Genomic DNA, 26,609 nt, shown 5'->3' on the forward strand with positions numbered 1-26,609 from the left:
ATCTGTGCATCTGAAAGCAGACAACTAGACTCAAGGGGCCCAGATGCCCAGCCCCCATCCAGGAACCATGAAGGAATGGGCCAGGTAGTCTGGATGCACAGTCTCAGGGCTGTCAGAAGAGCCGGGCGGCCACCCTGCAGCCCCACAGAGGGGGCAGGTGAGGCCCCAGGTCCAGTGTGAGGGTATGGAGAGCAACTAAGCGTTGTCCTGCCCCCACAGGGCCAGGTCTGGTCGGGGTCTGGGCCGGGGGTCCTGTGTCAGGTGAACCCTGGCCACCAGACTGAGTCCCCAGTCCTGCCTCTCATCTCTGGTTTGATGCAGCAAGAGGGTTTCTGGTTAGAAGAGCCCCAAAGCTGGGAAGAGTCTTTAAGGCAACAAAGTCGACAGGAACTGATTATGGGAGGTGAAGGCAAAGAAGAAACACAGCTGGTAATTCTGAAGACCGCTGGGTGGAGACCACCCGCAGGGCTATGTCTCCCCCCCCCCCCCCCCCACGCCAGCCTTGAAAGCCTGGAGTGAGCTGCTCCCGGGTGGGGAGAGACCTAAACTAGGTCTGGGAGGGTCAGGGAAAGGCTTCAGGGATGATCCCAGGGGCAGGACCTCTCAGGCTGCTGCTCAGGGCCCAGGTTCCCTGGAAAGGGACTTGGAGGCACCAGCCGTGGCGGGGTACATGGATGAAAAGGTCCACAGGAAGAGAACAGGGGTTGGGGCGGGGAGGAGTTCAGACATGGTTCCTCAAGACCCTTCCTGGGAAATCCTCTGGGTTCAGTGGGACCTGACAGCTTGCAGTGTTAAGCACCCCTGGAAGGGACTTCCTTGGCGGTACAGTGGTTAGGACTCTGCGTTTCCAATGCAGGGGGTTTGGGTTCGATCCCTAGTCTGGGAACTAAGATTCCCACATGCTGTGTGTCAAGAAAATAATAATTAAAACACCCCAGGTGGCTCAAAAGAACCACCTGGCTCCTGCCCTGCAAAGGGAGGGGTGATATCTGGACAGGGGGAGGGGTGGTGCCCGCGCCCTCTGTCAGAGGAGCCATGCTGACCTGGACTGAGGGGGCGGCTCTGCCAAGGTCCTGAGTGCTGGCCTAGAGCCCGGCTGCTCCTCTTACACAAACTAAACCCGAGTCAGTACTGGCTCCTTGCTGGCGGGTGGGAGAGGTTAGGGGAAAAAGAGCCAAGCTGGCCCTCAAAGGGTAGTCTTGCCAAAGGAAAGTATTCAGAAGCGTCTCTGGTCACGAGGGCCCTCCATGCAGGGCGAGAGGGCTCTGGCCCAGACTGGGGACTCTGGGGTTCCACTGCCACCTGCTGACCAGAGGAATACCAAGAGGGCAGAAGGGTGTGTTCAGCTGCTTCCTTTATTAGAAACAAGTGAGATGTACCAAGCAGAACAACAATGCATTTGGTATTTCTTCCCCCATCCCGGAAATGGATGCCCCTCCCACAGCCCGGAGCAAAGCCAAGACACAAAGGTGAAGCCTCCCCTTTCCCGTTCCTGGATGCGCGCGCCTGGTTGGCAGTCAATCAGTATTTTTGAACTGAACTGATCTGAATGAAATCTTCCCCCACAGCCTCCCTAGGGACAGTCGTCTGTTTGCAGGCCTGCCTTCCCCTGACAGTAATAACCCGAAGCCCTGCGTCTCCTCTGGTTCCAGGGCAGGCGGCCAAGGCCTGAAAAAGGGAGCCCGGGGTGGAAAGACCCTGGCCAGACATACGCCCCGCCCCATCCCCTGGCCCAGCAGCCACCCTCTCCAGGGCTGAAGCTGTGAAGCTATCCAGGCCTTTGGGCCATCCCTTCAGTTGGTTAAATGCTGGTCATCTATGGGCAAAGAATTCAAGAGCACTGGGACACCCACGCTAGGCTTCAAGTGAGCCAGCGAGTGGGTGACGGCAGTTAGAATGGAGTCGCAGGCAAGGCCTGAAATTCCCATAAACCTAGGTGCTGCAGCGGCTCGATGCGGGCCGGTCTTCAAACAAGACAGCGGCATCTTCGGAAGCGGACGTGCGTGGGGACACCAGCCCCGTGCAGCCCTCAGTCCAGAGCTGAGACCTCCTTTCTCCCCAGCTCTCTCCACGCAGAGACAGGAGGCCGGGGAGTGTGCTGCGGGGTGATTCCAAAGACTGGAGGTAAACATCAGGAACGTGGAGTCTGAAAGCCCAGCACTGGAGGCAGAGAGCGAGGCCACACCCAGGAGGCCCACTGTGAGCGGCGGCCTGAGGCAAGTCCCAGTTGATGAGCTTGGAGGCCCTGGGCTCTTCCCCTTGTTTGGTTTAAGCCAGTCAAGGCTCCACCATCCTGGAAGGCCCCAAACCCCAAGCAATGGTTCTCTCTGCCCAGAAGTCCTGGAACGGGTCGAGTGAAGAACCCAGGGAGTGCTTGGGCAAAAAGAAGACTAAGAGCAGCCACAACCCCACTCCTGCAGACCTGTGGGTGGTGCTGAAGGCGGGCAGGGTCCCTACAGAGGGCGACAGCAGAGTCCAAGGAGCGATTGCAGGAAGACACTGGGACCTCCCCCGGCGACTGCTTTCTTCCAGAGCGGGCATGGGCCTCACAGTTTCCATCCCATGACTTCAGTCACCAAGGCAAAGCTCACTCCTGGGGCCGTCAGGCACCCCAAATTTCAGAGGCAGCTCAGGCCGGGACCTGGCCCAGAGCTGAGCAAGCCTGTGACAGGGAGCCTATCCAAGTTCCAGTCCTGCCTGAGGTGGGAGAGTCGGGAACTTCGTTCTCTGACATCTTTAGAAGCACGCACAGGGTGGGCTGCTCTGGGCCATGGGATGCCATGTGTCTGATGTCTGTGAGGCTGTGTGGGCAAGCCCCTGCCTCTCCGACTCCGCCGTCTGTGGAATGCAGTGCACATCTTGCTGAGAACAGCAGCTTCTTTGGTCTGGGTATCTTGGAGTCAAGGAGTCAAAGGTCAGCCACGATGGGGGCCTACAGTTTGCAGCACAGGGACGACAGGGAGAAAGGAGGCCCCCTAGAGGCCTCTGATGAAAGTGTGATCAGTGGAGTTGGGGGTTCCGTCTGCAGAAAGCCTGGCCAGCAGCCCTGCTTGGGCAGGGGCAGCACGGCCCCATCCCAACTAAGCACGCGATCCCCTCCAGCTCTGGGGACTCTGCAGAATCAGTCTCTGGCAAACCTCACCAGAGCCCACAGCCTGCAACACAGCCCTCCTGGCCCGTGGAACACGATTTCAGTTCCCACAGCTGGGCTGAGCCTGGCCTGCCGGCAAGACTTCCTTCCCTCTACAAGTAGAGGTAAAAGCAGCCAGGAAACCCCCCACCTCACACGTCACACCATCCACCCACTGACCTCGTCCTAGAGCAAAAGTTACATACAAGTCTGGATATGAGTTGCCGCTGCTGACAATTCATAGCCCAACCCTCCCCAAACCACTTGGCTGAGCGCAACCGAGGAATGCCTACGTGACAGTCACATGACTGGAACCTCCATTATTTGGAGGGCCATAGGCAGCATCAGTCACCATTACCACCGCAAAAATCCGCAACACATCATCAGTGGAAATCAGACTCTGACAATGGCAACAGAAAATCATGTCTGTTGCCAAGTGCAGACTGGCATCTCATCACCACTCCCTGCCGTGACCTGCAGGCTGTATGTCTTGGAAAGGAGCAGAGATGGCTAATGGGCTGGAAGGCACCGGCCCAGGGCTGGAGGCCGAGGTCTGGGTATCAGCCCCACGCCATCCTTGCCCAACCAATCCTGGGGGCATCACGTCCTGGTTCTTTGCTCTAAGATGAGCTAGGCAGGGCCTGCACTGACATAGTCTCCACAAGGTCCCAGATGCTATACAAGGAGGTCAAAGGTCCCCTTCATACTGCCAGTCATCCCAGGCAGTGGAAAAACAATCTCACAGGACTTATCCCTGTCATATAAGATTGGCAACAGTTGGCTAGAGAGCCTGGATGTAAAAGTCAGTTGTTGGCAGGATGACTTCCTACAGGGAGCAGGCCAAGAGGACTAGAAGAGGGAACTGGATTCATGAAACGCACTTTCACAGGTCATCCCTGCTGTGCAGGTTCAGGATGCAAAAAAGGTACAGGCCCTGCAGGAGCGCCTCGGAGTCAGGTCTGCCCCGGCCAGGCCTCCACCTGCTCTTCCCAGAGAGTGCTGAGCCCTCCCCAAAGCCCTGCACAGCCCCTCCACCCGACGCTGCCATCGCCAAGCCAATCAACCCAGCTGACTCAGAAGGGGAACTGGGTAAGCCTCCCACATCCTCTTTCTCCTGCTCCCCTGAGAAAAGTCCATGCCTGCTTTCAGAAGGAAACAATTCAATTGTACCGATATGTGTCTGTCGGGCACTGGCCTTAGAGTCGAATTTTGAGGAATGATCTGGATTCAGTTTTTCATTAGAGACCAAACATCCTTGTACATTTGGAACATGAAAGATATTTAAAATATTTATATATATATATAATATATATATATACTTTTATTATTCACCCGTTAACTCCATAATATGCCAATCACGAGCTAGTTTTCAGCAGTTACATTCCCTTGATCGCGGCTGCATAACGATGCGATTAACTGGAAAACAGGGAGACCAGAGGCACGGCCAGAGATGGCATCTCGCAGCCTATGCCATTGCAATACAATCATCAAGTTCAGCGGCGGTCTGTAAAGCCGGTTCAGTTCTGCTCCCCTTGCCAGGGATTCTCACGTTTGTGAAAATTGGACCAACAAGTGGTGGGGCTCCATTTCCTGGTAATTCTCAGTGGCTTTATCCAGAATCTCACTGGCAACTGGTTACTGTAACACCAGCCCAACCTAGGAGAGCCAAGAGGGGAGAGGCAGAGTTGAGGGGGCAGCTAGCTGGACTCCCCTACTCCCCGTGCAGTCCTGAAGGTCCAATGACAGAGTCCGCAGGGCACTACTGTGCGGAGTGAGCAGACTCCGGCGAGCCTTGGGCTCTCACTCAACCTCTACCTGATGCTTCAGACATCAGAGCCTTTATCTGCGGCACCCTGAGGAATACTGGGCACCAGGCCGCACTCCAGTTCATCCGCCAGGTACCCTATAAGTGTCGGCTTCCCCTGGCCCTGAGCTGCCCTCTGGAGCTGGTGGAGGAAGGGCCATGCTGGGTCGAGGGCAGCAGCCCCTTGAGTCAGACTCTCTCTTCCTGGCAGACCACGGGCATGTGACTGGCCAGTGTCCTGGGACAGTCCCAAAGCCCTGCCGCACTGGACGAGGCCGCTCGCCTGGTGGGAGGAGGCTGACAACCTTCCCACTTCCGTGTGGCTCAGGGGCCTGTGCCTTCTGCCCCCCTCACACCTGCTGCTCAAAGGGGAACACTGGCCCTGCTCGTGTGGCCACCAGAGGGAGGGGACTCTTCCAGGGCCCAGACTGATGCCGGATCCCAGACCCCAGGCCCTGCTTCTGTTACAGGTACCAACACCTGACCCAGGCCAGCCCCGCCGTGGGCCCAGCTGCCGGGGAGCGCGGTGGGGGGCGTGCCCAGAATGTACATACCTTCTCTGCCCCCATGCTGGGGCACTTCCAATTGTACAGGTAATACTGTAGGTTGCCATCCCCAATGCCGAACTTGAGCTTCTCCAGGAAGGTTTTGTTCTCCATGAGATCCAGTGCATTGAACACGTCAAACCCTTTCTGTGGGGCAGCAGGGAGAAACAAGGACAGGTGAGGATGGGTGCACGCCGCCTCGCATTCCTGCCCTCTCTCTCCTGTTGTATCAGAACCCCCCCATGGGCAGGCAGCCAGGGCAGCGACCTGCCTTCAGAGGCGCCTGCTGCTTCTGTGGACATCCAGACTCCCGTTAGCGCCCTGCTCTCTGGTGGCAGTTCTCATGACATGCTGAGTGCCACCTTACCTGGCCTCTCCACAGCATCCCCCCAAGGATGCATTTGTGCACCCAGAGTCCAGGCCGCCGCTCCCATTGCTATGCTTCCCTGAAACATGCATGTAACTTCCACAGTCCTCTCTGGAGACCAAGCCCTGAACCTTTTCCTAAGAGAAGGTGCTCAAGAGCACCTCTGCTCTTGAGCCTCACTGTTCCCCAACTCCCTGACGCCCCAAGTCCCAGGCCTTGGCGCACCGAGGGACTTTATGACATGTGACATGCTTCTCTGAGGCTGTGACAGACTCGATCAGGGACTGGATGGTGGCTGGCGGCCGGCGCACAGTGGGCCAGGCCGAGTGCAGGTAGACCCCACGGGGCAGGGCTGCCCGGTGACCTCTCAGGAGAGAGAGAAACCTGGGCCCCTCCCCGCCATGCCCTCCCCAGTCAGCGGCTCATGACTCACCACAACAGACACCACCAATCTTCCCATTCCCACGTTGAGGAGGTCGTAAGGAGAACCCCTCACCTCCCCGTGCAGGCCTGGCTATTCAGGCTTCTTGGCAGCGCCTCCCATGAGAACAAAACTCACTGAAATACATCAGGAGTTCAATGCCTTCACCTGGTGTGGACACTCCTTGCTCCCTCCTAGTTTTTGAGCTACGGGCTGGAAACTGCTGGGCTGCTCCCAGAGTGAAGCAGGAAGACGACGAGGCCTTGAAGCCCCCCGCCCAGGAGCAGCTCCTGAGAGCCGTGCTCGGCACCGCCCCACCACCCCTTCCCTCTGGTTGGCTCCTCACCATTTTGGCGAGAACGAGGGCGTCGCTCATGAGGTCTAGGAGAGGGGTCTGAGTGTGAACATTGTAGAAAGAGTAAGCAGCCTTCAGACTCTTGTGGGTCGGGTGGTTCATGATGGTGGACGGAAGTGTATAAAAGCTCAGGAAATCAGTCACCTCCCCGTTTGCATTCTGATGGGAAGACAATAAAGAAGGCAGGGTCACACCGGCACAGGGGCCGCGCAGCCTGGGAACAGAACGTTCCCACTGCCCTCCGCCACCCTCGGCAGCTCTGTCCCTCCAGATGAATGGGTGGAAACTGAAACAGGATACCCAGGGAGGAGAAAACACATCAAGAGGGAACCTGAGGACAGCGCTGGGAGGAAAACCCAGGCTGGGCCGGGGACTGACTCTGCCACACTCCCTTCCCACCTGCAGCAACAGGGCCTTCTCACAGCTCATGGCCCCGCAAACGTCCAGCCAGCTCCAGACCCAGCAGAGCTCACCTGACCAAGTGGGGCTCAGCTCTCTCTGCTCAGGGTCAGCAGCAGGGAAGGAGAGATGAAGGGCTCACGCCAGGGCCAGAAGAGTTCTTTTTAGCAAATGCAAGCTACAACTTCCTGCCTTTAGTGGGGCCCAAGCACAGGTGGTCCAGGAAGGCTAGGGTGCCAACTCTCTGGTCAACTGCTCTTCGTTTACCGAGCCCGGGGATACCCATCACTGCGGGAGAACGCTTCCCTGTCCACAGGGCCAAGGCCCAGAACACGCATCCCCGCTCACCTCCACCACAAAAGTGTCAATGATATTCTCCTGGGGGTAGAACCAGTGCTCCACCTCCTCCTGGCTCATGACAGGCGTGAGGTGGAACTGCTTCAGGTACCGGCTGAGGAGCTGGTGCACTACTGGAATGTCCTTTTTCTCCATTGGTCGCAGCCCAGCTGTCTTGGGAGTCTGGAAGAAAGAAACCAGAGAGCGTGAGATGTGCTGACCATGAGCGCCCTGGCTCCCTCTCAAGTCCTCCACGAACCGAAAAGCTCATGCTGTCTGCCTTCCTACCCTGACCCTGAGTCTACCCCCCAGGCCCTCAAGAGAGCCTCCTCGATCATCTCAGGCAGCCCCCTCTCACCCCCTGTCCACATCCGCAAGCACAAGTCCCGCCCTCACGGTGAATCTGGCCCTTTCCCTGCCGGTTAAGGCTGCCATCCTTGGCTAAGACTGTTGCGTCAATCTCTTATCCACATGGCCCAGGCTGGCTTCCTAAGAAAACACAGCCCATCACAGCCCTGCCTGCTCCAGACGCCCCAGCACAGGGCCCAAGACCAGCCACCCTCGGAACCAGTGGCTGTTGTAGCTGTGCCCGTCTGTATCTCTGGCCCAGGAGTGCTCAACAGAAGCGGTTTTGCCTCCCAGGGGACATCTGACCATATTTGGAGATGTTTTTGGGTTGTCACATTAGGGGCAGGGTGGCTACTGGCATGGAGAAACCAGGGATGCTGGTGAACATTCTGCAACATACAGGATGGTCTGCTTGACCAACAACTACCTGACCCAAAGTGTCAACGGTGCCGTGAAGAAGCAGCCCTGGCCAACGCATGGATGTGCTGAAGTGGGTCCAGCCCAGGGCTGTTCCTGGGCCTCCCAAAGGCTTTCTTAGCTCCCCACCCTCGAGCCTCACAATCCTCTCCCACTCAACTGCAGCTCGTCTCTTTCTGCACGGCTCCATCTCCTACCAACTTAGGGCACTTCACAGGCACCCAGCCACAGGCACCGGGGAACCCCGGGGGCCCAGCAGAGTCTACACTGGATGCCCACTTAGGGATGTCCACTAGGACACCATTGGACCAGTAGCACCCCCAGCAGGACAGTGATGCCAGTTAAATTCAGAAGAAAAGCATTAAATTCCCAGGACTTAATCTCCTGCCAGAATCCCACTCCACAGCTGCTTCTCCTTAGAAAATGCTTAAGTGGAAAAGAAGCCATGTGATGCTCGGGAATAAATACTGTGGCTGAGGGAACATCCCCAAGGGCTTAATACACAAAGGTGAAAAAAATTAAAGTGTTAGTCACTCGATAGTGCCCGACTCTTTGCGACCCCAGGTACTGTAGCCCGCCAGCCTCTTCTGCTCATCCTCCAGGCAAGAATACTGGAGTGGGTAGCCATTCCTTTCTCCAGGGGATCTTCCCAACCCAGGGGTCGAAACTGGGTCTCCTGCATTGCAGGCATATTCTTTACCATCTGAGGTGAGGTCAGCCAAATCTGAAAATGGGGTGGAGTAGGTTTATATGGGGCTTCCCTGGTGGCTCAGTGGTAAAGAATCTGCTTGCCAATGCAGGAGACAGGGTTCCATGCTGACGCCTGGAAAAGAAAATGGCAACCCACTCCAATATTCTTGCCTGGGAAATCTCATGGACAGAGGAGCCTGGCACGCTACAATCCATGGAGTCAGAAAAGAGTCAGGACACAACTTCGCGACTAAATAATGACAGGTTTATATATCGCAGTCACTGCCTGACACAACTGATTCCCAGTGCAAGACCTGCTTTATCTTTACATTTACACTGGGGTATACTTGAGTAGCAACGTTGTGTTAGTGTCAGGTGAACAGGAATTGCTTTTAAAACTGCAGCTCCAGAAACTCCAGCTGCCAAAACTCCTTGCTAAACCTAATGTCGCTAGGGAACACTCCCTGACCTTATCTCTACATGGCACCTCCCACAGTGACACCTCAAATCCCAGACTGAAAAAGCAGCCCTGCTGGGGTTCTCCCACAGGCAAGGAGGTCCAGAGACATTCTCCTAGCTGCACCACCACTTAAAAGAATGCTCTCTGTCTGCCTAGCAGGCGGGACCAGTCTCACATGAGAACAGAAAGGAGGGACACTCGTCGCGGCTCCCTAGTCTGGTCTCCTGGGCAGTGCCTAACTGTGCTGCAGCGGGCCCTCCAAACTGGACGCTGATGACCCTGGCCCGGGGGGGGGTCAGCCCTCGGTCAGCCGGCACCCAGTGACGGTGCTGGCCCTGCCTGGAAGGGCTGAGGGAAGAGAAGGGACTGTCAGACCCAGGAGCATCCATCTCACTGGCAAACCAGGCAAACCAAGGCCCAGAGTTGAAAACCAGCTCACCGAAGCTGCCCGGCCCTTCAGCGGCAAAATCTGAGCAGGAGGACTGAGCCTGGAAATCTCAGCTCCCCTCGCAGGCTCAGTCACCCACCCTCCACCCGACTCAGCAGAAGTAGCAACAGACACTCTATGGCTCGTTTACACTGGTCCTGGGATGGGCTGCAGTACAGCAGATTCCTCTCCCCACTGTGCTGCCCTCAGGCTGAGATTACAGAATAGGCGCTCTCAGAGTCTGCCAACAGATGGCAGAGAAGCAAGTCCAGGTGCAGGCTCAGGAAAACAGAAAGTCCAACTAAAATAAAACCCAGGCTACAGATAAGAGGAGGACAGAAAGGGCAAGGCCAGGAATCCGGAAACCATGGGCTGGGCTGCTTTTCTGGTAAGAGAGCCCCCTGCCCCTGGCTCAGGCCCCACCAGGCTCTCCCAGTCTCCAGGCCTCCCTCCCGCTCCTGCCCAGGCCCCGGGGCCCCACTGGCCTCTGGTAGTCGGTACAGCTTCATGGTGCGCTGCATGGTCATGTTTCTGCTCAAGTGAGAGAACTTCACTTCAATCAGCTTCCGGGGATTTAGGGACCGATGCCAGTACCTGTGGGGACACAGACCTCCTGTCCTCAGAGGACGGTGGCAAGTCGCACTAAGAGGACCTCTCCAGATGGCCAGCAGGTGGCGTGAGAGAGCCGTCAGGCCCCACTTGAGCCGGCCGCCCAGGAGCTCCGTACCCCACAGTGAGTGCAGTGCAGAGCGGCCACAGCTCTTCCCATAATTTCTTCCTCAAGTTCACAAGCCCCTCCTCCGTACCAGCAGTTGTCTTGGGACAGTAGTCCTCACTCAGGGAATCAAATCAGTGGAAAAGACCTGAGGTTCTCCGAACATCCGGCCTCTGCCTCCCTCCTCTTTGGCGCCTAACTGATGTTTTCACTTTAGAAGCTCTTAAGGCAGAGCGTACTTAATTGTTCCAAAGAACTTTCAAAGGCAGAGGTTTTGCCTGGTTCACAGAGATGAGACATGCTCTCTTTGGCCCACATAATATTCAGAACAAAACCGAGCCACTCATTTAAAACTATACGACATTTACCATAAAGAACCAGATTTGGGCTCAGCCTTTAAAACAAACCCCCAGCAGACTGACCCCCTGCCATTTCCACATGGCAGGAATCAGAGGGAGCTAAGAAAGCCTGACCCCTTTGGAAAGGACGTGCGCTGTGCAGGCTGTCGTTCCTACTGACTCCCTTTCACTCCCCGTGTGCCCTACCCGGCTCCTGTGGGCACCACCACCCACCTTTTCAGACACCAGAACAGCGGATGCTCTCGGCCATGCACTGAGCTGAGGGGCAGAGCTGTGACTCATGGTGACACAAGCTCCCCAACTCGCGTGGGCACACCACCATTTGGAGAACCTTTCCAAGAAGAGGTTTTTACCTGCAGGTGCCGACAGGCTTTGGTAACACCACCCCGGCAGTGTAAACAGCTTGGAAGATGCCCTCCAGGTGAACCCGCCGGGTTATCTCACGGATCAGCACTGGAGCCACTCTCTTGGAGCGCAGCTTCTTGTGGACACACAGGAAGTTGATCTCTACCATCTTCTTCTCTCTGCAGAGTCAAGAGAAAACCCAGGCTTTTAACAGGCGAGGCCATCCCTTCAAGCATGGGAGGCCCGTGTAGGGAGCGGGGCCCCCAGCACAGGCTCGTGTTCTGGCCCCACCTGTGCTCAGCAGCTAGGAACACCCTCCCATCGCCCTGCTCTGCTGCACCAGGCAAGGAACCCAGTCTCTCCTCAACACAGACTCTACTTCCAAAGGTAAGAGGGACTCAAGCAAACTCCTTTATTTAAGGCACCACCAGCATCTTCCTGGTGAAGCCCCCAGAGCAGGCTGAGCGAGCCCCATCTTCAGCCATCAGGAACCCCACGGAAGTCAAGGACTATCCTACGATTTCAGGGGTTCTGACTCCCCCAAGCGCAGAAGGCTGTGGTAGATAGATGGTTCTGACATTTCCAAAGAAATGAAGAGCAGAGCCGGAAGGCCCCGCAACCATGGGTATGAGTCACACCAGCCCACTTCTGAGTGGCTCGAGCATGGCGACGCGTGACTGGCGTAAGTGCCAACAAGCTGGTCAGGGAGTGGGTCAGCCCTCAGGGCGGACCCCTTCCAGCCCAGGTCACAGACAAGAGCTCCAGCAACAATTCAGAGCAAGATGGGCAGTTCCTATCATGAATTTCTATTCCTAGGAACCCAAGTTCCCTCCCTTCAGGGGAACTTCCCTCCTGCTTCTATGGAAGCTATGTATATGTTTTCCCCCCACTTTCCACGGTGGGAACACGGGTCGGGGGTGGCGCTGGTGCTTACGTGTCGTAGATATGGATGTTTGCCGGGATGGCGCTGATGAACCCAACTAGTTTCCGACTCGAGACCACTCGAACCCCACAGTGCCACTGGGGGAGCCAGCCAGGCGGCCGGAGAGCCCTGGAAGAGAGACAGGAGCTGTGGGCATGGGGCTGCCTGCCAGCGGGCTGGGCAGACTGTCTGGGCCCACCACCGAGTCTGGCTCTAACCTCATGCTACCATCTCCCTGGGGAGGGAACAGCTCAATTCTCTGAAATCTACTTTCAGGCCAAATCCTCCTGGACACCAATGGGACCAAGTCACAGCCCTTTCTTGCTGCTCAGTCCACTTGGCCTATTTACCCAATCCAGGGCTGTCACACTGAAGATTTCATACTGATCCAGTTTCTTTGTGCTCACTGACTCTGACAGCCTGAGCTGGAGCCCCAGCCTCCTTGGCTCCAAATCCAGCGGGTCCCGTGGTCAGGAGCCGGGTGTGGAGCCTCTGGAGCTCTGGGCTCCATCTCCTCCCCGCCTTCCACTCTGGCGGTCTTCCTTTCCCTCCCCCTTCAGACAAGTCCCCTCTGTGCCAGCCTCATGCCCTACCTCCTTGGATATTAAATGAGGCCAAAAAGGGGAGGGAGTGCTCAGCTAGGCAAGGCCATTTCTATACAACCAAACATGCTCAGGAAATAGACTGAAAATGACCCTCTATTCTTTTAAATCTTAGCAGGTCTCATCCCTCCTTCCGTTCTCACCTAAAGTCATTATACAACAGACAATTTTTTCTTCTGGGTATCAATTCCATAAAGGAATTTCTCACCCAGTCATTATGCCTTAAATAAAGTTTCAATTCTGAGCTCCACTGGAAGCAAGTCTCAAAAACCACACACTGATTTGCCATTAAAAGGTTGGCACTTAGGAGGGATGAGCAATCTGGTGCCTTGTTTTTCTGCTCTGTGGCCTCAGAACTGTAGGAAAGTCCTTACAACTCACCACAAAAGAAATTCTGGGGAATAATCAAATCGGAACATGTTATCATCATCTTCCACATAGTTCTCATTCAGGAGAGTGTAGAGTTCTTTCAGCTGCAGAGAGAAGAGGAGCCGCCTTAGAAGTATTCTGCCAGAGGCGGAGGCGGCCCCCTCCTCCCCCCCCACCCCGGCAGAAACCAAGGCCAATACCCTGGGGCTCCAAGCTGTTGGGAACAAGGCAAACTACCAAAAACTCTATTTAATCTCACAAATCCTTTTCATCCAGGCAGGGCAGGGACTCCTGGAACAAGCAATCTAGTGCTTAAGAGGAAACTGAGTCACCAGGGGTAGAGGGGCAGACTTAAGCACAGGAAGTGTGGCAGGCCAAGAATGTCATCCAAGTAACAGACCACTCCATCGCAAAGACAAGGGACTGAATGAACGGACGAACAGGGAAAATCAAAGCATGAAGAAGAGGTATCCGCCTTGGGGAGCGAACTGCAGGGGTTAACTCTCAACGTGCCAGAGATGCCGTGTGCTATTCAGGCGGAGTCGTGGGCAGATCCCAGAGGCAACAGATGGGAGGGATCTGCTAGCCCTGCTTGGCTCGGCTCTTAGAAGAGTCCTCGAGGAAGGCCCGAGGAGAAGCCACCTTGGCTGCTCTCTCGGTGAACATGGTGCCCTGTCCACGCTGGTGGTCAGCCCAGGCCTACTCACCACACCACGGTCCCCCAGGTCCAAGGCATCCCAGGTGAAGCCCTGGGGCAGCGTGTAGGGCTCCTGGCGGATGTTGTCTTTGTCAGGCTCCACAGGACCATGTGTGTTCACAACTTCTCCTGCAAGCAGAGCACAGCCATGAGTTTCATCGTTGGCTTTCTTGGGGAGGGAAGGGGCTCAGCTCAAAAACTGACCTCAGCAAATTCCTCCTGTCCCCAGGAGCCCTCCATCCAAAGAACACTCTATCCTTGGCAATGGCAGACCGTCTCTCCTGCTACCCTTGGCCCCTAACTGAGGGCCAATTCGTGGCCAAACTTCAGAACAATCCTGGGAGCCAAGGTGGTTGGTGTCTTGGACCTTCTTTCAAATCCCCCTTCGGTTACTAAATGACAAACATGTATCTCGGCTAACTTGGCTTCCTGCCTCCCAGCTGGTGTAGAGTGTTGTCATGGCTCTGGCCCAGGCCCATAGACCTGGATGGATTTATAAGGAGTTGCAACAAGGCAGCTTTTGTGTCAACAGCAGTGACAATGTACCAGGCCCATTCCTGAGGTGGACAATGGCGTCCAGGCGCCGGGCTCTCTCTGGGTCCTGCCAGCCCGGGCCTTCACCGACAGGGGCCAGTTAACTGCAGCTGCCAACTCAGGCCCACGGTGTTTACAGAGCCCTGTGAGTGCCTCTGGGCTGAATCACTGAGTCTACACCACACTGCTGGGAAGTCACCCCCTGACACAACATCCCCGCAGGATAGACACCCCTCCCCTGTGCAATCCACAAGGGGTACAGAGGATGCTGAGAAGACAGAGCCCCGATTCCTAACCCCAGCCAAACCAAACCTATCTGACAGAACTCGGACGCATCAGACATATCATTTCGGCCCCTGGAATTATTTGGCCCTGGTAGTTTCTACAGTTCAGAGCTTATTCATTCATGCTCACAACTCAGAAGGGGGAATGTTTAGTACACTTTAAAAATGGAGTCTTTCGGACTTCCCTGGTGGTCCAGTGGTTAAGAGTTCACCCACCAATGCAGGGAACATGTGTCCCATTGCTGGTCCGGGAAGATTCCACATGCTGTGGAGCAACTAAGCCTGTGCGGCACAACTACTGAGCCCGCACTCTAGAGCCCGCGCTCTGCAACAAGAGGAGCCGCTGCGATGAGAAACCTGCACACCACACCTAGAAAGTAGCCCTGGCTCACTGCAACTAAAGAAAGACCTTGTGCAGCAACGAAGACTCAGCACAGCAATAAATAAATAAAATTTTGGAAAAAAAAAAAATGGAGTCTTCTGAAGAGAGAGCAGCACTGACATATATACACCACCATGCGTAAAGCAGCCAGTGAGCTAGTGGGAGGCTGCTGCACAGCACAGGGAGCCCTGCTCGGAGCTCCGTGATGGCCTAGAGGGGCAGACGGGGGTGGGGGAGGGAGGCTCAAGAGGGAGGAGATAGATACAGTGCTAATGGCTGGTTCGAGCTGTTGCATGGCAGAAACCAACACAACATTGTAAAGCAATTATTCTCCAATTAAAAACAAAAACAAAGAGAAGACAACAAAAATTAAAAAAAATAAATAAATAAGGAGCCTTTACAGAGGACCCACTGAGTCCATGGCTCCCAGCACAGGGCTCTGCACATTCTTGTCATTCAGCTCAAGCTTTTACTGATGGTCAGACTCCTGACCCAAACACACCATTCTAATGTGTAACAGGCAACTGTGGACCCTACCAGGGATGGATCAGTGGGGCAGATGTAGTGGAAATGGCTGCATCTGGCCATGAGCCAAGGACAACACCATCAGGACTGACCATCTAACTCTCACCCAGCACATTTACTGAACACAGGCTGGACATCATGCACCAGGACAGGGCTGGGAAAATGTCCCTGGCCTCACAAGACATACCATCTTCTGGGGAAATAGTCAAGAAACAAGTCATAACCAATGTGCTAAGGGTCAAAGACTGCCAACAGGCAACAATGGGGTCACAGAAAGGAAGAATCTGGTTGACTCCTATTTATAAGCTGCTCTTAAGTGAAGGTTTCCTTGGGAGAAAGGCTGTATTTTTCTCCCCTAGTTTAGAAACTGGCCTTTTGATTAATTTATAAAGTAGTCCTTGTGAATTAATTGACTAGAAGTCAATCCACTTTCATTTCCTTGCCATGTATAATTTTTTGAGCCTAATAAGCCAAGGGCCAGACCCCTGGGACATACCACGGATCCCTACTCTAGTCTTGAGTAGGTGCTAATCTATTTTCCCTATCTTGTTTTGAGTTTATACCCCCTTTTATTTAAACTTCAGAACCCTTTATCATTTTTCCCCAAGATGATCTCACGGACAAGATACAAGTGATCCTCCTCACCAGATGACAATAGTCTCAAGGCCACATCATTTCATTCAGGCTGGCTACCAGGTCCTGCCTGCACCAGGCACTGCCATTTGCACCTTCACCATCTGTTCTCGGAATCCTAGACAGCGCCAGCTCTGGGGCAGGAGCTGGTGAATGACATGGATGCAGGTCCTTGTCATCATGGGGCCCAAAGAGACAAAGCAAGCGGGCACTTGCCACTCAGCATAATGAAAGTCCGCAATAATGAAGTATGGGGGGATGAGGAGGAGATGGAGGAAAGACCTCTTAGAAGAAACATCTAAAGATGTGACCTCAGGGATGTTCCTGGCGGTCCAGTGGTTAAGATTCCGTGCTTCCACTGCAGTGGGCACAGGTTCGATCCCTGGTCAGGGAACTAAGATCCTGCATAAAAAGAAAAAAAAGATGTGATTTCAAGGATAATTAGGAATTAGGCAGGGGTAGACTGGGTGGGGCAGGGAGGGTGGGTACACTGCAGGAAGAACGGAGTCAAGACCTGGAGATGAAAGGAGGGGAAAGAAACTAGGAGACAAGGCTGAAGAGAAGAGCGGGGTCCAATCGTGGAGGACCCTGCAAGCTACAAGAGGCTGGACTTTATCCTAAGGGCTGTGGGACATCCTGAATGGGTCTTTAAGGGGGATGGTAGGGAGCAGTGACATCCTGAGGTCTGAATTGTACAAAGAGCACTCAATAACTGCTTGTCAACTGAGTGAACTTGTATACAAAATATTCAACTGGTAAGTCTTGATCTGTGTGTTGACAAACTTGTTCTCATAGGTTGCTGTTGCTGCTAAGTCACTTCAGTCATGTCCGACTCTGTGCGACCCCATAGACGGCAGCCCACCAGGCTCCCCTGTCCCTGGGATTCTCCAGGCAAGAACACTGGAGTGGGTTGCCATTTCCTTCTCCAATGCATGAAAGTGAAAAGTGAAAGCGAAGTCGTTCAGTCGTGTCCGACCCTCAGCGACCCCATGGACTGCAGCCTACCAGGCTCCTCCATCCATAGGATTTTCCAGGCAAGAGTACTGGAGTGAGGTGTCATTGCCTTCTCCATCTCATAGGTTATCTCAAGGCTATTTACCATCTGCAAGACAAAGCTGACAAAGCAGAGTGAGAGGAAACACTGAGAAAGAAGCAGCCACTCAGAACAGACTCGCAGTCTGGGGTGCCGGCAATGTTGAGAGCGGCCCAGGGGTCCTGCCCGCCACCTTCTACTGGCTCACGAGCACCTCTGGCCAAGAAGGTGGGGGCTGCTTCTCAGGGGGCAGAAATGCAGTCAATTGTCTCCGGGCTTCCATGAACCGGCTGTGGAGGACACTGGGAACTTTGAAAGACAAACCTGGGCTTTCAATGGTTCCTTTCTGCACACTCTTCCCCTAAACTCTCTCTTTGCCTTCTAATACTCAAGATCCAAAAGTAAGCACCGCAGGGCAACTGTGAAGGACTTGGGAGAAAAGAATGAGAGATCTGGGAGACCTTAAGCCAAACAAGCAGGACAAGGGAAGGACAGAGTGAGGAAACCTCTCTTTCAGGGCCCAGGGCAACCAAGTCCAAGTCGGCGTTCTCCCTTTCTTTGGTAGAGTTACTTTCTAAACTAATCTAACTGTGGCCAGATTCCAACCCACTAAGGTCAGGCAAAGAAAAAGGATTCCTCATCCTTCCATTAGTGTGGGAAAAGGAGTGACTTTTAAAAAGAAGAATGACACAGTCTGAAAAAGGGGATGAGAAGCTGATTTGGGCACACAAGAGAACTATTATACAGCTGAAAACACTGGCTGTTTAGAAGCCTTTCAATGGTGAACTTAGGATGATTGTCTACTTGAAATTAGGAGGATGACTTTAAAGAATTCTGGGTCTCTTGAAAGTGTTAGTTGCTCAGTCGTGCCCGAGTCCTCTGAGACCCCATGGGTCTGCCAAGCTTCTCTGTCCATACAGTTCTCCAGGCAAGAAGACAGGAGTGCGTAGCCATTCCCTTCTCCAGGGGATCTTTCCAACCCAGGATCACACCCGGGTATCCTGCATTACAGCCAGAATCATTACCGTCTGAGCCGTGAGGGAAGCCCCTAGGTCTCTTGAGTGGAATACAATCTAATTCTAACTCTCCCCACAAGTCGGGCAGTGCGGCAAACACAGGACATTTGATATGCTTGAGATTCAAAATTACTAGCCCTCATTTAAGTGGAAAAAATGAAAGCAAGAAGTTATAAACACCACCACCCAAAGGACACTCAGAAGCAGAACTAGGGTGACACCTCAGCCACGTGGACCACCCGATGCCTGTGATGCAGCACTTTCTATCAGCTAACTCAGACACAGAGGAGGAATCCTTTATTTGGACTTGACTGACCTGAAAGGCAGACTGGTCAGACACTTGCAGTGATCCCTCTTCCAAAAAGTCCCACACTCCACATTGCCACAGGCACGGGGTGAGGAAACAAAACTGAGCCAGGACTTCCCTGGCGGTCCAGTGGCTAGGACTCACACTCCCTGTGTAGGGGACCGGCGTTCAGTCCCTGGTTGGGGAGCTGGATCCCATATCCCACCACGAAGGTCAGAGATCATGCATGCCTCAGCTAAGACCCAATGCAGCCAAATAAATAAATAAATAGTAAAAAAAAACAAAAAAAAAAAAAACCCAAAAAACTGAGCCTCATTCCCCCTTTCCGAGATCATCCAGGTCCCGGTGAGGAGTACTGTGGCTTTTTCATAAGCTTTCTGAGAATAAAACTGGAGCACCCTCTAATTTACAGGTGGAGAAACTTTGGCAAACAACAAAGAGCAAATGAGCTGAAGCAAGAGAGAAGCGAACTCCATTATGCTACCTGCCTCTTGACCAGGTGCCATGTCTGTGAAGAATGAAGTCACCCGTTTGCGAATTCTTAATGAAAAATCAAATCAAACAAAACTCCATCTGAACACAGCAAAGATGGAGGCTTCCCTGTTAGTCCAGTGGCTAAGACTCCACGCTCCCAGTGCAGGGGTCCCAGGTTTGATCCTTGGTTGGGGAATTAAGATCCCACATGAGGCAACTCAGGAGAGTTCAAACACCGGAACTAAAGATCCCACATGCCACAACTAAGACCCAGACCAGTCAAATAAACAAACAGATAAATAATAAATATTAAAAAAAAAACCCACAAAACCCAGTAAAGATGCATGTCAGCTCCCTCTGAATGTCTCTCTGTGTAATCCACTTAGAGGTGGAGCATGTAGCTCTTGATTCTTCCTGGGGGAGTGGTCACTGGGACCCGTTACTAGTAATGCCCGACTAACAGCATTTATTGTTCGGTCGCTCAGTTGCGTCTGACTCTGTGACCCCATGGACTGTAGCATGCCAGGCATCCCTGTCCTTCACTATCTCCCAGAGTTTGCTCAGATTCATGTCCATGTGACCCAAAGCCTTGCTGGAGGGCTTAGCCAGTGGCCTGGAACCTGGATGGCCTGGGCAGCCCGACAGACCTGGTGGATGGGTCAGGGCAGGGTTCTAGTCAATAGACTTCAATAGAACAGTGCCTGCTGCCCGTTCACCACCCATAACGACCTGGGCACTGCTTTGCTCTCCACCCCATAGGGACACATCTCAGCCTGTTTCTGGACTGTGACTAAGCTGCCTGCAAACCATGTACTCCAGAGCAGAGCTTCTCAAACTTTTAAAGTGGACGCAAACCCCCTGCAGGTTCTGATTCTGCAGGCCCAGGGCTTGAGCGTCTGCATGTCTACCAGCTGTTCAGCAATGCCCGCCTACCCTGCTGTTTGGAGGGGCACACTCTGGAGTAGACGACTCTCCTTGGGCACAGATGCCTCCTCCCCTCACCAGCCTTCCACTGTGCCCTTGGCCCTCCTCCCCACCACACACAGTCAGCTCTCACGGTGTCTTAACACGGACAGCCTGAAGGTCACCTATGTTTGTGGTTCACACATACTTTTTTTTTTTTTAACATACCTACTTTCCCAGTCACACAGAAAATAGAAATTGGGCTACCAATGGGTCCAGAATCATGACGCAACCACTAAAGAAACTTCCTGGCAATAATGCCCTCTGCAGTCCACCATGGAGGCGAGCTGTGGCTGGGTGTCAGCAGGCATCTCTAACCTGCTACAACCAGTCCCTTCTGGAATGCACTTATTTTCTGCCCGTCCCACCCTTCTGAGAGTTCATCATAGCTTTTTGAAGAGGTGCCAACCAAACCTGTATATGGTAGTCCAGGTGTTAAGCCATAACCATTAATCAAAATGTCAAGTCATTTTGCATTCAGTCAGCACAGCACACACTGTCTGAAAGGCAAGGGAGGAGGTGGGGGACTGGCCCATTCCGGATTAAACACCTGCCCAGATATACAAGACAGTCTCTATAAAATCTGTGTTAAACAATACATACATGGGCGCATGTCCCCACTCATCATGTGCCAAGGCAGTCTGTCTTTGCAGATTTATACTGGATGATGATGGACTAAAAGGACCATTGTTTATTCTCCATATGGGCTACTGTGAAATGATAAAGTCCCTGAACAACAGTCTTTTCTGAACCGCATTGTAAAGACTACCCTCTAAAAATGGCCACCAAGGAACAACAGGACTCTCTTGTCCTTCCCCACAAATCCCATGTGGAACCCTTAGCATGGCTCAGGCGCTCCCGTGCCCTCTCCTCAGGAAGAAGGCACATACATACCCAATTTGGGGACAGGCTGCGTGTCCCAGAACTGGTAGCTTCGCTTGCTAGCCTCCTCCATGGTTTTTGCAGGTCCCTGACCCACTGAAAAAAGTTCAATAGCCTTCTGTATTTCCTGGATCCTCTCTGCTGGCAAAGAGTTCATCTGAACAAGACAAAGTTGGGGAGAGAAAAGGCTCATTATGTTAATAAGCATTTTTGATTCATTTAAGTTCAGGAGTTAAGGGAGTACAACTCAAAGAAGGGGTGTGGCTTCTCAGAGGTCAACTGCTGTAGGACAACTGGAGAAACTGATGACGAGCCATGTGGTGGGTGGGTGCTTCCCACAGGGTTTCTCCTCTTCTTAGTCTTATGTTTGATGGCAAAACCTGGCTTAGTGCAAAATTTCAAACATGCGGCAATGTAAATATACACAGAAGGTAAAAACCCAACAGTCCTGTCCCTCAAATATAACCCTTGTCATCAGCAGTCTTAAATTTGGGAGGCAGGGTGGGAAAAGGAAAATATAATCTCAGACTTTTCTGCATACAAGTTCCAAACACACACACGATTTTCAAAAACTCAAATTGAATGGCAGAGTATTATTTTACTGACTGTTCTTCTTTAAATACTGAATCTTACAGGCCATTCCAGGGGGTCATGTGGACCTGCCCATTCAACAACTGATTCCCCTATGAGCACAGACCACAATGTATCTGGCCAACCTTCTCCCACTGGGCATTTGGTGATCTTGGTCTTCAGTTTTACAGACAGTGCTATAATGAACTTTCTTCTGCATCTATTTTTTGCTCACTGAATAGGTCCCTCTGCAGGATAAAGTTTAAGAAAGGAAGATTGCTGGGTCAAGGGGGATGCACATTTGAGATTACATGTATTATCAACTTACTCTTTAAGAAGAGAGTATCAATTAAGAAAACAATGAACAGTGTATGAGAGTATGTTTCTCAAGACTCTCATCATTAGATTTACCAAATCTTAAACTCTGCCAGTCTAGGGGGGGAAAATAGTTGCTTTAATTTTCATTGTAAGTTGAACCATCTTTTCATATAAAAACCTTTTTCTTTGTGAATGGCCTGCTTATTTCATTAGTTTAAACTGACTGACTGATGTAGTGTAAATAATTGCCCACTTTGTTATCTTTTGACTTTTTCAGAGAAGTTTGATAGTTGTCACTCTTTCTTTTATGGCTTCTGGATCTTATGTCCAGTTTCAGATTCTACAAATACCTTTAGGTTCCTCTAATACTTTAGTACTTCCTTTTTTCATTTAAATTGTAAAGAAAAGGGAGACTACAAACCCATATATTTATATTGCTCATTCCTGGGAGGCAGAACTCTTAAGTGATTTTCATTTTGTTCCTGTTGCTAGGTTTTTCCCTACACTCCTTATAAGGTATGGCATCATTCTCATAAAGAGAAAAACAGAAGGGCTATGCAAATGGTGTTTTGCTGCGATTTTCTCATTTTGAGGTGAACCATTTTGATAAAGGTTCAAGTTCAAACCCCCACCAGAGTCATCCAAACACCCACTCCCAGAGAAAGAAACAAACAAGAATCCCTGAAACGGAAGTAGGGCTTGGGCTTGGATTCCTGACTGAAAGACCTGGGTAAACCACTTCCTCACATCTTTAAAATGGGAAGACAACCACCTACCTTGTAGAGAAGTTGAAGGCACCTCGTTAATTTAAACGATGTGCCTGGCAAGAACCTAGCTAGCCAACATTGTAGTCAACAATGGTGACTTCTTTTTTTTCATAGTGGGTTTGGTATTGAAAATATTACAAAAACTGCTTGAAGCTGTATCTCAATAAGGTAGAAGATTTGAGGTGGAGTATAACTTTTGAGGCATAAAGCAAAGGGTGGGTATACTGATGAGACTAGATTTTTTGTGAGGCTTGTAAACTGAGGTTAATACTAAAAGGAATTATGGATCTGTTTTGAGCTTCCTCCAGGGCCTGCTTTGAAGAGGATAGCACTTATCTGAAATAAAAGGTTTTCTTTTCTTTTTAAGAAACATTAATCTTTATTTCTTTATTGAAGGTCTTAAGACCAGACTGTGTGTGGCAATATGGGATCTTAGTTCCTGACCAGGGATCAAACCCATGCCTCCTGCATTAGGAGCTCAGAGTCTTAACCATTGGACCACCAGGGAAAACCTAAAAGGTTTTCTTTTCTTAATGTTGTTTTATTTACAAAACAAAACAATCCTTACCCACACTTCTGTGTTTCGTGTCCACGTCAGTCTTAGAAGTAAGCTTTAGGCCAGTGGTTCTCACCTATGGAACTCAGAAATGGGCTCTGTGGGGGTCTCAGTTCTCAGTACCGTAACTATGGCATCAAGAGAATGCTTGAGAAACATAAAGGTCTGCCTTAAAAGGAACAGACCTTCATTTTCATAGTGGTGGGGACTGAAAAGGCCAGGAACCACTACTCTAGGCCACAGGGGGCTGTCATAAGGGAATTACTCTCCAGCACCTAGCACAGCACCACCTGCAGCTGCGCACCTAGAAATTCTGAGGGGGCGCTGTGCTCGGGGGTCAATGTCGCATCTGCTGTGCCTCTCAGGGTAGAACAGCAGCTTCATCACCTAGGTCTAGGGCAGCAGGGGGAGCCTACCCCTCCATCTTGAAGTAATACCAGTGGAGACTGGCAATCTATTACATTGTTCCCATGCATTTATCCCAAGGCACTCTCTTCTGAAAGAGCAACTCTCAGGCCCAAGGAAACAGAGCCTCCTTGTTACCTTCACAGGCTGATCCTGGGCTGAATCTGTCTCGCTGCCTTTCTCTTTCTTCTTTTTTTGTTTCTTTTTCTTCTTTTTGGCTCCAGTGTCATTGGCTGGACTCAAACCACTGTAAGACAAAGTAAATACTGATGCAGGCTTTTTAAAAAATCATCTGTTTTGAGCTGCACTGACAAAGAGCTTTCTGTGGAACCAGACCTTTCTTAATCAAGGCTGTGGGCTTCAGAGGCAGACCAGAGAATCCAGGCCCCAGAAGGGGCATTTGGAGAATGCCAGCGGACACAGCTCTCCTCTCCACTCCCAGCAGGGAGGGAGAGTGCCCAGGGAGGGAGCCATGTGCAAGGAACAGCCTATTTGTTTGAAAGGACCTCTTCTGTTCTTGCTTCTATTTTATGTGGTTTATTTTCTTTATTTTTTTGGCTGCGCCGATTGGCTTGAAGGATTCTAGCTCCGTGACCAAGAATGGAACCTAGGCCCTCAGCAGTGAAACAGTGTAGTCCTAACCCCTGGACCACCAGGGAGTTCCAATGGTTCATTTCCTTTAGATTGCCAGGTTGCTCGCATCAAAGGTAAATGTAATTATTAACAGGGCATTCATGTTACCAACTCTTCCTTAGAGTCCAGAATTTAAAGGGATGACAGCCCAAAGTGATCTTTTGGAAACTCTTCCTCACTTCCACTTCCCCCATCCCGCTGCACTGGGTTCTCTGAGCTGCCCCAGCTGAACTTAAGATACAAGGCGGCACTGGAAGGGAGGAAGGAGCAAGGAAAAGGGTAGCTTAATGTTGCTGTGATCTGTGTCTAAAATAGTCAAGCGATCATGAGAAATGCCTAAGTCAGACCTGTGGGATAGAGGACAACTGTCAGCCGGCAAAACCCAGCGCTAGGAATCTTGGGAAAACATCAACAATGAACACCCAGCCAGCCCTGCTCAGAAGAGATTCACAGGCAACATGTGTGCGTGTGAACCACAGCAACGGGGATTTCCTCCTGCTGCTTTCCTTCTGCATGACTCACCCAACGAAGGAAGCAAAAACAACTTTTTAGCCATATTTAATCGTTTTCTACAGGCTTTTAAAAAATTGTTCTCTGTATCGTCTCTCAACACTTCTACTGAGACACAAATCACATATCACACTGTGTTTTGCTAACATTTTTTTCATTTATTCACTCCCAAATGCTTTCTCCCAATTCTTGTTGAGTTTCGGATATTAGTTTTGATTCTGGGTTTCCTTCATTTTATTGACGAATTTTAAGGTTCACTTTGAAGCCTGCTTTTCCTAATCACCATCAAAGTTAAGTTCCTGCCATGTTTTCAGTGATTCTGGCATTGTCAGACTGGGAGTAATGCCGGACTCTCACTCTGCCATTCTCTCTGGAAATGTTCCATTAAATAAGGTAAAATACAGGCCTTCTCTGGTGGCTCAGTGGTAATGAGTCCACCTGCCAATGCAAGAGAGACAGATTCAATCCCTGGTCCAGGAAGATCCCACATGCCTTGGAGCAACAAAGCCCGTGCACCACAACTGCTGAGCCTGTGCTCTGGAGTCTCAGGAGCCACAACTATTGAGCCCACCTGCTGCAAACACTGAAGTCCCGGTACTCTAGAGCCCATGCTCTGCAACAAGAGAAGTCACTGCAATGAGAAGCCGGCACACCATGTCTACAGAGCAAGCCACTGCTTGCTAGAGAAAAGTCCGAACAGCAACAAAGACCCAGTACAGCCAAAAAAAAGAATTTTTTTTTTAAAGAAAGTCAAAATTAGGAGTCCAATCAAAGGGTACCGTAAACCCTAATCTGCAGATCAGCTAAGTGCAGGGCATTGTTTTTGCTGTATAGGCTAGATAACCAATTTTCAAAGAATTAAAATAGTATAGAATACATTTTACATACCATTGTGGTAAGTACTATTTAAGCTTTATTTTACAATTCAGAAAGGCTTCATGGTCTTAAAGTGCCTGGAAGTTGTTATGAATATTAAGTCTCATCTCCTAGTACATGAGGTAGGGAGCAGGCAATGTGCTGCCATTTCCTGTTGCAGAATGTCTTCAGATTTCCGTCTTCCTTGTCCTGGCTGGCGGACAAGGTGATGGCACCCCATTCCAGTACTCTTGCCTGGAAAATCCCATGGATTTTCCCTGGTAGGCTGCAGTCCACGGGGTCGCAAACAGTCAGACACGACTGAGCGACTTCACTTTCACTTTTCACTTTCATGCATTGGAGAAAGAAATGGCAACCCACTCCAGTGTTCTTGCCTGGAGAATCCCAAGGATGGCGGAGCCTGGCGGGCTGCCGTCTATGGGGTCGCACAGAGTCAGACATGACTGAAGTGACTTAGCAGCAGCAGCAGCAGCAGCAGTCCTGGCTGGAAGCACTCCCATCCACACTTCATGACCTTACACTTGGACTAAAGGAATCCCCAGCCTTTCCTGGATCTCCTTGACTCACAACTGCTCTGCCTTATCCTAAACTCTGCATGGCAGTGGGACTCGCCAATGTGAAAATGGCTTTCCACGCATCCCTCCCATGCTTGAAAGTCTACAGTGACAGCGGCTTCTAACTCTAGAAGGTATCCGACCCAGCCTTCCCCTTGGCCCCTCACATTCAGTCCCCATCTAGCTCATCCACCCTCACCACCCCTGCTCTGGAGTAAGTGTGCCTGCACCCATGGGGCCAGGCCTCTCATCAGGCCCCTGGTGCAGAAAGACTGAAGTCAGAGAGATCACATCAAGGCTGGAGGTTACTTGACTCCCAGCATAAGGTCATGAAGTGCAGATGCAAATGCACTTCCTAGGTATTGTATCAGTGGGACCCAGAAGGCACAACACAGAAGGAAAACCGATAACACTGAGGGCGGAATAAGGCAAACTCCCTAAAACTAGAAGCTCAGCAGAACCCCCAAGGCCATGGCAAAGAACAGGAACTCTAAAGCCATTTATAAACTGAAAATAAAAGCTTTTCTCTTATTATCTCAACTTTGGTATCTTGCACAGGCCTGTTTGCAGTCATGACAACTCTACTGTGGTTTGCTGATCCCAGAGACATTCTCACTTCAGTCTCAGGATTATAAGGTTTAAAAGCTGGTTGATGGCAGGAGACAAAGCAGGGTTCCAT

At 51.7% G+C, this 26,609-nt stretch overlaps 1 protein-coding gene across 1 annotated transcript in view; it reads right to left on the reverse strand.

Moving 5' to 3' along the window:
- Positions 1 to 1,337: 1,337 nt before the first annotated feature.
- Positions 1,338 to 26,609, reverse strand: part of NMT1 (N-myristoyltransferase 1) — a 33,688-nt gene continuing 8,416 nt past the window's right edge. Inside the window, exons 2-12 of the mRNA XM_025279943.3 lie at positions 23,496 to 23,604; positions 20,754 to 20,898; positions 13,719 to 13,837; positions 13,024 to 13,115; positions 12,053 to 12,169; positions 11,127 to 11,297; positions 10,185 to 10,293; positions 7,370 to 7,540; positions 6,614 to 6,781; positions 5,489 to 5,626; positions 1,338 to 4,786 (exon numbers count right to left, since the gene is read on the reverse strand). Of these exons, the coding sequence (XP_025135728.1) occupies positions 4,766 to 4,786; positions 5,489 to 5,626; positions 6,614 to 6,781; positions 7,370 to 7,540; positions 10,185 to 10,293; positions 11,127 to 11,297; positions 12,053 to 12,169; positions 13,024 to 13,115; positions 13,719 to 13,837; positions 20,754 to 20,898; positions 23,496 to 23,604 (1,360 nt within the window). The 3' untranslated portion in view covers positions 1,338 to 4,765. The remainder of the gene's footprint in view (positions 4,787 to 5,488; positions 5,627 to 6,613; positions 6,782 to 7,369; positions 7,541 to 10,184; positions 10,294 to 11,126; positions 11,298 to 12,052; positions 12,170 to 13,023; positions 13,116 to 13,718; positions 13,838 to 20,753; positions 20,899 to 23,495; positions 23,605 to 26,609) is intronic.

Source organism: Bubalus bubalis, chromosome 3 (assembly GCF_019923935.1).
Source record: "Bubalus bubalis isolate 160015118507 breed Murrah chromosome 3, NDDB_SH_1, whole genome shotgun sequence".
In the NCBI taxonomy this organism is placed as follows: Eukaryota; Metazoa; Chordata; class Mammalia; order Artiodactyla; family Bovidae; genus Bubalus; species Bubalus bubalis.